This window comes from Micromesistius poutassou, assembly GCF_964030765.1.
Source record: "Micromesistius poutassou genome assembly, contig: SCAFFOLD_6303, whole genome shotgun sequence".
NCBI classification, from domain to species: domain Eukaryota; kingdom Metazoa; phylum Chordata; class Actinopteri; order Gadiformes; family Gadidae; genus Micromesistius; species Micromesistius poutassou.
The window spans coordinates 1-10,944 of NW_028179512.1; the positions used below are offsets into that span (position 1 = coordinate 1).

The 10,944-nt window shown below is 55.7% G+C and overlaps 1 protein-coding gene across 1 annotated transcript; it reads right to left on the bottom strand.

Annotated features, from left to right (window-relative positions):
- Nucleotides 1–879: 879 nt before the first annotated feature.
- LOC311372771 (protocadherin-7-like) lies at nucleotides 880–10,352 on the bottom strand (the record flags this gene model as incomplete). Its single annotated transcript, XM_084489715.1, has 6 exons — nucleotides 880–903; nucleotides 1,823–2,122; nucleotides 2,243–2,488; nucleotides 7,552–8,716; nucleotides 8,899–9,639; nucleotides 9,775–10,352. 6 exons carry the CDS (start codon nucleotides 10,350–10,352, stop codon nucleotides 880–882), a joined length of 3,054 nt encoding a protein of 1,017 aa, XP_084345841.1.
- Between the last annotated feature and the right edge of the window lie 592 nt (nucleotides 10,353–10,944).

A 10,944-nucleotide genomic window follows, 5' to 3' on the forward strand; every position in this document is an offset into this window, starting at 1 on the left:
AGGACACAGTTACACACTTAAATAGTCACACACACATTTGTTCTCGACACATACACAAACACACACACAGACACACACACAAACTGAGGTAAGGATGAAGCGTTGGATATTATGAAGTCAGGTTCACACTCTGTAGCTCCTCTGCAGTTAATTACCCCGTGTGATCAATAATACATCAGGCTGGCAGTAAGTGAACCAGTGTGTGCGTCTGTGCACGCGTGCATGAGCGAGCGCGCTCTGCCAGCGTGTGTAAGCGCGTGCGCTCTGCCAGCGTGCTTCTGAACGTTTGCCCCGCGCACATGAACACAGAATTGCCAGTAAGCATTTTCTTTCCCTGGGAAAGATTAAGAGGATTGGCTCTGTAATGGATTAACCTCTAGAGTGTGTGTGTGTGTGTGTGTGTGTGTGTGTGTGTGTGTGTGTGTGTGTGTGTGTGTGGGTGGGTGCGTGCATGTGTGGGTGGGTGCGTGCGTGTGTGCGTGCGAGAGAAAGATGGAGAGAGAGAGAGAGAGAGAGGGAGAGGGAGAGAGATAGAGAGAGCAGGATTAGGGAGCCTATGTATGAATTGATTATCTTAAGAACCCCCTTTCCTCTAATGGCCACATCAGCACTTCCCCAGCGCAGCAACCACAATGCTAAGCTTTCTGTCCAACCAGCAGCACGCAGCCTCGTTAACACAGCTGTCACTCAGACATCACCAGAGAAGACTCCCCATGGACCTGTGTGTGTGTGTGTTCGTTCTGTGGCCTCCAATAATCATTTGTTAACATTGTTGTGTTTTTTCTGTGTGTGTGCGTACACATTATTCTGTGTGTTTGTGCCTTCTGTTTGATGGGCGATGTGAACATGATATGGGTAATCATTTCAGATCCCTTCCCTTCAGTCACTTGAGGTCACATGGGGCTGCAGGCACACGTTAGGACACAGATGCATCACGGAGACAGGCTGGCACTGACAGGATTAACGTTCAGTGAGCCGTCCACTCTGGTTGACTTTTTAAGAAGAAAAGGAAACAAGATCAAACAAGATTTTTTTTGCGATATCTTCATACATGCGATGCTGCTCTCCGCAATCTAATCCCGGGGCAACGACTGACATGAAGGTTATCTACCACCTCACCTCTCAGCCCTCGAGGCAGAGAAGAGGCAGAGAGAAGCTTACTTAATAGTTAATGTTTCTCAAATCACAATCCAACTCAAAACAACAGCAAGTGAAAACAGAAAGTGAAAGTGAAAATGACCAATCACAAGCTGGCTGCCGACCGGCCGTCTGCAATCACCAACTGAACTCCACAGGGCGGATCTCAACACACACACACACACACACACACACACACACACACACACACACACACATAATCACACACACACACACACACACACACACACACACACTCACAACCTTTTGGCTGAGATGAAGTGCTGTTTAGACCTGTTTAGTACATGGTACATGATACGTGGTACGTGGTACGTGGTACGTGGTACGTGCAGTATCTCAGCAATGAAATGTGGATAGGAAAGGATAAGATAGAGAGAGAGAGAGAGAGAGAGAGAGAGCGAGAGCGACAGAGAGAGAGAGAGAGAGTGACAGAGAGAGAGAGCGAGAGCGACAGAGAGAGACTCCTCCCTGTGAGAAGCAGGACCCCCCCCCAGGGCTCTACCTGTTTGCTGTACTTGTTTCCCGTCTGGCAGCCGTACTCGGAGCACTGGTCTGAGCCCAGCGACATGGCATCCGCGTTGCCGCCGCTGCTGCTGCTGCTGGAGCCGGCGCTGCCCCCGCTGCCCCCGCTGCCCCCGCTGCCCCCGCTGCCCCCGCTGCCCACGAAGGTGTTGGAGGGGGGCAGCTCCTGCACGGCCTGGTGCTTCTTGCCCTCGGCGGGCGGCGAGTGGGGCTGCAGGTGCACGGCGGGCAGCGGGGAGCTGGACTTGTAGTGGCGGGCCAGGTCGGGGCTGGACTGGTGCAGCCGGCCCCCCCCCATGCGGGGGCTGGCCGGGTCGCTGTCCATGGCGCAGTAGCGGGCGGCCAGCCGCTCGCTGGCGCTGCTCAGGTCCTCCTCGTCGTCCTCGTTGGCGTGGCGACGCAGGCCGTTCACCGTGACGATGCCGCTGTAGAGGGAGCGGTCCTTGCCGCCGGCCGGGGCCCCGGGGCCCGCGCTGCGCTTGTCCCTGCGCGGCTTCCTGCCCCGGTCGGAGCCGCCGCCGCCGCCGCCGCCGCCGCCACCGCCGCCGCCGCCGCGGCCGGCCTGCGGCGGCGCCCCCTGGGGGCTGAAGAAGTCCTCCTCCGGCTCCTTCTTCCCCGCCTCGTAGCCGTTCTTGCCCTGGGCGCCGCACTGCCGCGCGGTGACCACCAGGAGGATGACCAGGATGACGGCCGCCGCGCCCGCCAGCACGCCGATGGCCACGCTCAGCCGCTGCTTCCCCAGCGCGCGCTCGCTGTCGGGGTCCCCGGCGATGTCCAGGGCCAGCGGGGCCATGAGGCTGCGGGCCACCTGGGGGGGGGGACAGGAGGACGGGGTCAGGTGAGCTGTAATGGACAGGCGCCACACTGGAGGATGTCTGGAGTCTTTTGAGGCTTTTAGGGGAACACACTCAGTGTCCATATCTGTTATGGAAATCTGTTCATGTTATTATGTCTTTCAAAAAGCCAATAAATGATTCAGAATCTGCTTATGGGCACAATTATGATACACACCTTCAGTAAAGTAGGCTTAGCTCCGGACGTAGAGCCGTTTGACTAGCAACTGCAAATCCTAGCTGATTGTCGTTGTCCTTGAGCCGCCCAACCCTAACGAGCCCTAACCCTAACGAGCCTTAACCCTAACAAGCCCAACCCTAACGAGCCCTAACCCTAACGAGCCTTAACCCTAACGAGCCCTAACCCTAACGAGCCCTAAGCCTAACGAGCCCTAACCCTAACGAGCCTTAACCCTAACGAGACCCAACCATAACGAGCCCTAACCCTAACGAGCCCTAAGCCTAACGAGCCCTAACCCTAACGAGCCCTAACCCTAACGAGCCTTAACCCTAACGAGACCCAACCATAACGAGACCCAACCATAACGAGCCCTAACCATAACGAGCCCTAACCCTAACGAGCCCTAACCCTAACGAGCCCCAACCCTAACGAGCCCTAACCCTAACGAGCCCTAACCCTAACGAGCCCTAAGCTTAACGAGCTGGCTGTCGCCCTGCATGGGTGACTCTGCCGTCAGCTCAATGCGCTCAATGTAAACGTGAATGTCAACTGAAGAGCCACTGCACCAATCCGCTGTCTCCTCCATGAACAACACGGCCCTGGTACATGACGGCGTGGTTTGCTACGGGCTTTGCACTCTGGGTTGATTCAGGACACGTGGTGTTATGCAGTATTACACCGGGTGGATTTCACAAACCTGCCAACACAGTGAATGATGCTGGCTGATAAGGTTTTTATCACACTTTAATACAGGTCAATTTGGCTGTATTTGAATTCAAAGCTGCACCAAATTATATAAATATATATTATTGCTGGGAAAAATAGAATAACAGGATAATAGGATGTAAATTGCGTCTAACGACCCCAGCAGCAGAGTGTACGTCTGCGTTTAGCTGTCAGTCACCGCCTCGGTCAGTGCGTGTTCTAGAAGGACGCAGGTTTCATTATTGAATTATCGTGATTTTCCCATTTTTTTTATTCACCATAGTTGCTGTAGCAACTGGTGTGAAAGTAGCCTCTGAATGTAACCACTGGTTACGATGGAGCCGCTGGCGGAGCCCTGTGTTAACGTCTGTACCTCCTCGCCTCCTCTCCCTGTGCTGGGATGATGCTTTCATTTGCACTCGTTCATTTTTAGCCGTAATTCAAAGTTCAAAGTTGTGTTAAGCTGGAAGGTGATTTTGAGGTTTAAGTGTGCCTTTGAAATATACTGAGTGTGTACAATATGGGTGATGAAATTAATCTAAAATGCTAATGCATATTAAGAATTGGCTCGGTGCCCAGACACACACACTATAGAACAGTTCCCGATATGATAAGGAGATGACTCAATACTCCCACACACGTGCATGTAGGCACATCGCAACAAAAGAGCCAGCAAGCAATCATCTTGGAGCAACAATATGCTAATAAAATAATAATTTGTGAAATCAGCAAACAGAGAAACAGAGCAATTACAGCATATAAAATCTGGTTTTCAGAAAAGAATAAGGCACATACTAGTGACGTGACATAAGGTCAATCATCAGAGTAGCTCATCAATAGAATACAGCCAATTAGAAAAGTATTCTGTGTGTGTAACTCTGAGTGTCTTTTTCTGTCTGCCACTCACACGTAGCCCCCCCCACCCACACATAGCCCCCCCCACACACACACACACACACACACACACACACACACACACACACACACACACACACACACACACACACACACACACACACACACACACACACACACACACACACACACGCCCTCATATACATTGGTTCTGGCTTGTTTCTTGGCAGCGGTGTGTTACACTGAGCCTAGACGTCTTGTTGAGCCCGTAACTGTAGAAAGTGTCTCACACACAGGTAGTCTATGAGATGATCCTATCACGTCACGTGACACCCTTATCAACTTCCACTTATGGCTCTCACCTCAAAGCCATGAATGAAGCCCTGTGTTATATTTCATTGCATCGTCAGCATCTATCAGTGGACTCCCATATCAGTCCTCCATTATCCTGTATTACGTCTATATTCTGTAATAGTGCCAGCCTCCTTTTCCACTGCAGTGAGTTGTCTTCAGAGACTACCTGCACTCTGGTGCATTGTTCTGCCTCTGACTGCAGTATTTTATCCCATTTTCATTCTGTTGGGCATCTATCCGGCTTAGCGCATCCCTGCCTGGGTTGTGTGTGTGTGTGTGTGTGTGTGTGTGTGTGTGTGTGTGTGAGACCAAGCTACATCAGTGTGACGTGTGTGTAATCGTCAGTGTATCACCGAGACATCCAGCAGTATGTCCACATGTCCCGGTCCCACGTGTTCACCGGAGCACACAGCAGCTGTGAGTTCCACTGGACAGTGTCCCCCCCCCCCCCCTCCCTCCCCCCTCCCTCCCTCCCCCCCCCAGTGTGAGCGCGTCTCTCTTAAGCATCCTCAGCTCCCAGCGGTCTCTCCCCCGCCGCTGGTGGAGCTTTGCTCCGGCAGGGACAACACCACCCCCCGTCCAGCTGTCCCCCCCCCCAGGGTCCTGCTCTGTGCCCCCCAAGGGATCCAACGTCACGTCCCAGACAAGATCTCTTTCTGATTCTCTTCCCCCTGACAGAACTATCGAGCTGAGCTTAAGACGCAGCCCGTCTTTGTTGCTGGGTAATGGGTTTAAGGCACAATGCGAGCGCGAGCGCATCAGGCTTTGCGCGAGCGGCTCCCTATTGTGTCTGATGTTGCGGGCCTGACCAATCCTGTGTTCCGTGGGGATATAGATCCTCTTCCTGTCTCCAGCCTCTGCCCGTGATTTATACCCTTCTAAGAACACTGGCGCATTGTTGAGACACATCTGTTACACAAACAGCAGCGTGTACTACAATATACGAGCGCGTTTGATCCACACAACGACGTGTTTTGAACGCGTTTTTTTTTTTTTTTTTTTTCCCCAAATGGAAAGAACGTCCAAACACAAAACGCTAAAAGCCTCCCTTCCTTTGTGTCTCAGATTCTGCTGATAATTAGCCAACATGTGGCTCTGTCACACAGAGGAACGTCTGCAGCCCCTCTCTGCAGCGGGGCTGCCCCGGGAACAGACGCCTTCCTCCCCTAATTACGTCTGCCGTTTATCAACCACTCCGTTTGACTTCATTATGAGACGGAAAGTATTCTCTCCTGAATAACTTCTACTCAATTACCCACCAAGTTCCTAACTACAAACACACTGCACGGCTCACGCTACCATCCTCTGGGGCCTCTGATATGTTCCTCCCCGTTGTTTCACGTCAACTGCGGCAAGTCGGAGTATCTTGTTACACTGCAAACTAGGGAGTGGTGCGGTACCATTCTAACTCGTACAACTATTTAATTTATACCTATTTTTGTGTCTAAGTTTGGGGGGGGGGCGATGCGTTGTCGATCAAGTGTAATTTAAGATTATCTCTGGTAGCACATTGGTGACTAACGTTCCAGATCAAAAAGGTATGGTGCTGTTCCCGTACCGTCTGAGACGCCGTCTGTGAAGGACATGTCCGGACACGAGGCTTCGGCTCATCCTCCCCCAGGCTATGTGAAAGGTGTGTGCGCCTTGGATGCCATCTTATTAATTAGACTTCCAGCATGATCCGCTGAGCCAGCAGTGAGGTAAGAGTCTTGCAAACGTTGCACACCACCTTGGCCTCGTGCCTTTTACAGAGAGAGGTTGTCACGACGACCCCTTAACCACGTCCCCTTAACTCTTAACTCTTAAGAGGTTGGTCTGGTTCTGGCCTAGAGGTAATTTGTGTATTTTCTCTTTTGAAAAATCTTAAACATGAAAGCATAATCAACAAACATAATATAACCTTTATGGAGGAGTTTGAGCCCCGACCATTGGACCGGTGTCTGGTTTGTTGTGGTTGCACCAGTCGGGTTTATTCCAGTTAAGACCCATTCCCTGTAACGTGTGTCAACAGTTCCCCACTCCCAGGTGAACACTGTGGTTCTTTCAAAGCGAGAGAGCGTGACACACCCACACAGATTCAAGCTTGTCCAACCATCAGACTTTAGATGTTCATGTCTGATCTTTGAAGTTTGATTTGTAAGAACACCATCATCACGGCACGCACCTACTGCCTTCATTTAACTGTACGGTGTACAGTTTGTGAGCAGCCATGGCTTCAACACACCACGTCATACACACACACTCTCACCCATTTATGTGCTTGAGTTGAGCTCCATCCAGGACCAGATCTAGGACAGGTTCACTGTGTCCCTCTCTCTCTCCACTGCTCATTTTGCACTCACTTCGTACTTCATGTCCTTTGCCTTCCCTTTTCAACACACCCTCACACATTAACCCACAAAACACACACACACACACACCTAAAAACACCTACACACACAAACGCCCACACACACACCTAATGTGTGAATTTTTGGATAAATGCACCAAGAAAAGAACTTAAGGGACCACACATTCATTTTCCCGTAAGATCCAACAAAGAAGCCTGCGTCACCAATAGCCTTTAGTGGAGAAAGCTGCTTCTTTAAGTGGGACAAATGGGGCACTATTTCATTCCATTCATTTCCTCAAACAATCAACATTTTTTTCATTAACAAAGCATATGGATATCATTCATCTCGCTCATTCTATGCACAAGTGCATTAGTGCAATGCTTCACATGCCATAGATCCCACCGGACGCCATTACCCGTGTGCAAACACTGAGATAGGTGTCATTAAAACAAAGGATTATTAAAAGTTATTACAAATGATGATCATCAAATCATGTTGAATGTTAAATGAACGGTGAAAGAAAGAAAGAAGGATAAGATACACACAAAGCCAACGTGAAAAAACAAAAAGAAGGAAAGAGTGAAAGCAGGACAACGAGCGAGGCGGTTACCTGAGCGTCCACCAGGGAGGCGTTGGTGAGGCTGTCGTTGATGAACACGTGCACCAGCGCCGTGGCGCACAGCGAGGGCAGCCCGCTGTCGTTGACCCGCACCACCAGACGGTGAAGCCCGCGGTGCCGGCGCTCCAGGGGCTCGGCCAGCGTGATCACCCCGCTGGCCTGGCCCATCTCAAACAGGCGGTAGGGGTTCCCCCCCACCAGGGCGAAGCGCAGCTCGGCGTTGGGGCCGGCGTCGGCGTCGCTGGCGGCCAGCGTCCTGACGATGGTGCGGGCGCTGCTGGCCGGCGGCAGCAGCGTGTACGACTCGTTGGTGGGCGAGACCACCAGCGGCGCGTTGTCGTTCTCGTCCGTCACGAAGAGCGACACGGTGGCCGTGGCCGTCTTGCGGGGGTCCCCTCCGTCCACCGCGCGCACGCGGAAGGTGTACGCCGACAGCCGCTCGCGGTCGAAGGAGGCGGAGGAGAAGATGGTGCCCGTGTTGTTCTCGATGGAGAACAGCTCCCTCTGCTCCTTGTCTCCGTCCCCTCCCGGCGGCGTCTTCTCCTCGCCGCCGTCCATCTCCACGAAGAGGCTGAGCTGGGCGTTCTCCCCCTGGTCGGCGTCCGTCACGGTGACCATCCCCACGGGGCTGTTGGCCAGGAGGTTCTCCTTGACGTAGAAGGTGAAGATCTCCTGGACGAACTTGGGCGCGTTGTCGTTGCGGTCGGTGACCTGGACCACCACGGTGGCCGAGCCCTGCAGGGCGGGCGTGCCCTTGTCCTTGGCGATGACCCTGAACTCGTAGCGCTCCTGGTGCTCCCGGTCCAGGGCCCCGGTGGCCCGGATGTCCCCGTTGTCGGCGTCGATGTAGAACACGCCGTTGGCGGCGGGGTCCAGGGAGTACACCACCTCGGCGTTCTTCCCGCTGTCGGCGTCCGTGGCGACCACCGTCACCACGCGCTCGCCCTGCGCGTTGTTCTCCCCGAAGTGGACCTCCACCACGCTCTGGGCGAAGGTGGGGGCGTGGTCGTTGACGTCCACCACGCGCACCGTCAGGGAGCTGTTGCTGGACAGGCTGGGGCTGCCCGAGTCCACCGCCACGATGGTCACGCTGTACTCCTTGGTGGTCTCGTAGTCCAGCAGCGCCGACGTGTGCAGGAAGAACTTCTTCTTGTTCCTTTAAGATCAACGACAAACAACACAAACACACACACACACACACACTCAATGGTCCTGTCGTAGCTGCTGTGAACTCTCACCACGTTTCATCTTAAACCAAGGAGACGTTTGGGAGAAGGGTCTCCAGCTGAAGGACTTGTCTCCACCTGACACTACAGACACTACGTGGTCCAGACCTACCTGTCAAAGGCCTCGTCGGCAGGCAGCGGGGGCAGGGCCGTCTCTCCTGCAGGCTTCAGGGTGAAGGGCACGTCGCCCACCACGGTGCAGGTCACCGCCCCGTTCTCGCCCTGGTCGCGGTCCGACACCTGCACCAGCGCCACCGGCGTGTCCACCAGCACGTTCTCCGGCACCATGGCCGCGCCGTCGCGCAGCGGGATGCGCCCGATCTTGCGGATCTCCACGGCGGGCACGTTGTCGTTCTCGTCGCGCACCGCCAGCACCACCGAGGTGCGGTCCGAGCGCGGCGGCTGGCCGCGGTCCCGCGCCGTCACCGTGAACCGGAGCTGGGCCACGTCCTCGCGGTCGATGCGGTGCAGCACGCTCAGCCAGCCCGACGCCTCGTCCAGCCGCAGCAGCCGCCGCACGGCCTCGGTGGCCGCGCCGAACACGTACTCCACCTGGCCGTTGACGCCCACGTCGCGGTCCGACGCCCGCACCTGCAGCACGGGCGTGCCGGGCGGGGCGTTCTCCGCCATCTCCGCCTCGTACACGGCGCGCTCGAAGCGCGGGCTGTTGTCGTTGACGTCGGTGATGGAGACGCGCAGCAGCGCCTGCGAGGAGCGCGGCGGGCTGCCGCCGTCCCGCACGCGCAGCACCAGCTCGTAGGAGTCCCTCTGCTCGCGGTCCAGGGGCCCCTTCACGATGAGCTGCGGCTGCTTCTCGCCGTCGGGCGTGTCGGCCACCTGCAGCTCGAACACGCTGCTCCGGGCCCCGGCGCCGCCGCCGCCGCCGCCGCCGCCGCCGCCGTCCCCGGTCCTGGTCCTGCGGTCCCCGGGGGCCCCCTCCGTCCTGGCCACGGGGCCTCCGCCGCCCGCCGCCGCCGCGCGCCTCGACGCCCCGCCGCCGCCGCCGTCCTGGATCAGCTCGTAGCGGTCGATCCCGTTGCGGCCGAAGTCGCGGTCGGTGGCGGTGGGCAGCAGGTACAGCGTCCCGATGGGCCGGTTCTCCTCCACCGACAGCTGGAGCACCGGCGACGGGAAGGACGGCGTGTTGTCGTTGATGTCCGTGATGACCACGCGGCCCTCGAACAGGTCCACCCAGCTCTGCAGGGGGCCGATCACCGACACCTCGAAGTCCAGGAAGCACTCGTTCTCGTCGAAGATCATCTGACACTGCGGGAGCTTCTCCCGGTCGATGCGCCGCGCGCCGGTGGTCAGCTCGCCCGTCACGTTGTCGATCTTGAAGTACTCGGAGCCGCTCTCCAGGGCGAAGGTGACGTCACCGTTGCCCGTGCCCGCCGTGAGGCCCAGGTCGGCGGCCACGTTGCCGATCTTGACGTCAGGGGGCCCCTCCTCCGCGACGCGGTACCGGAGCGCGCAGTCCGCCGCCGGCAGCTGAGTCAGCAGCAGCAGCGGCAGCAGCAGAGCCACGAGGCTCCCGGCCCGGGAGTGCACTGCGCCAAGCCTCCGCATCGCTCCGCTTCACCTCCGCTGCGCTCCCGCTCACCTCTTCCTCTTCCTTCCTTGTGGCTTCTTCCCCGCGATGGCGTTTCTCGTCGCCTTCTCTTCTCCCCTTCCTCCGGGGATGCCTCTCTTGTTGTGGTCCGTCTGGTCACCGTCACACACGCAGCGGGGGGGTGTGTGTGGGGGGGGGGGGGGCTGGCGGAACGTCCTGAGGTCCGGAGCTCCGCGCCGCAGCCTCACTTCACAAGTGGAGAATTGTCTTCATGTTTCTTTGCCAAATCCGCTATCGTCTTTATGATTGTATATGTTATAATTGTGACCTCTTGACAATTGAGACGGAACAAAGATGTCAAAGAAAAATATAGCGGAAAAAAAAAAAAAATGAGTCATCCGCCGCTTATAAATCCACTTGAGTCCGATAATGTTCTTGTGGCAGATACACCGGAGTCACTCTTAAAGTGGATGAAGCCATTTGTAACGTCTTACTACTGCGGTTACACTTTGGGCATTTCGGTGAGGCTATACAGTTAAAAACTGCAATGCAGCACTACACAAAAGACACAGTGTCGGCAGCCCGGCTCCGGACGGAGCGGAGGAGAAC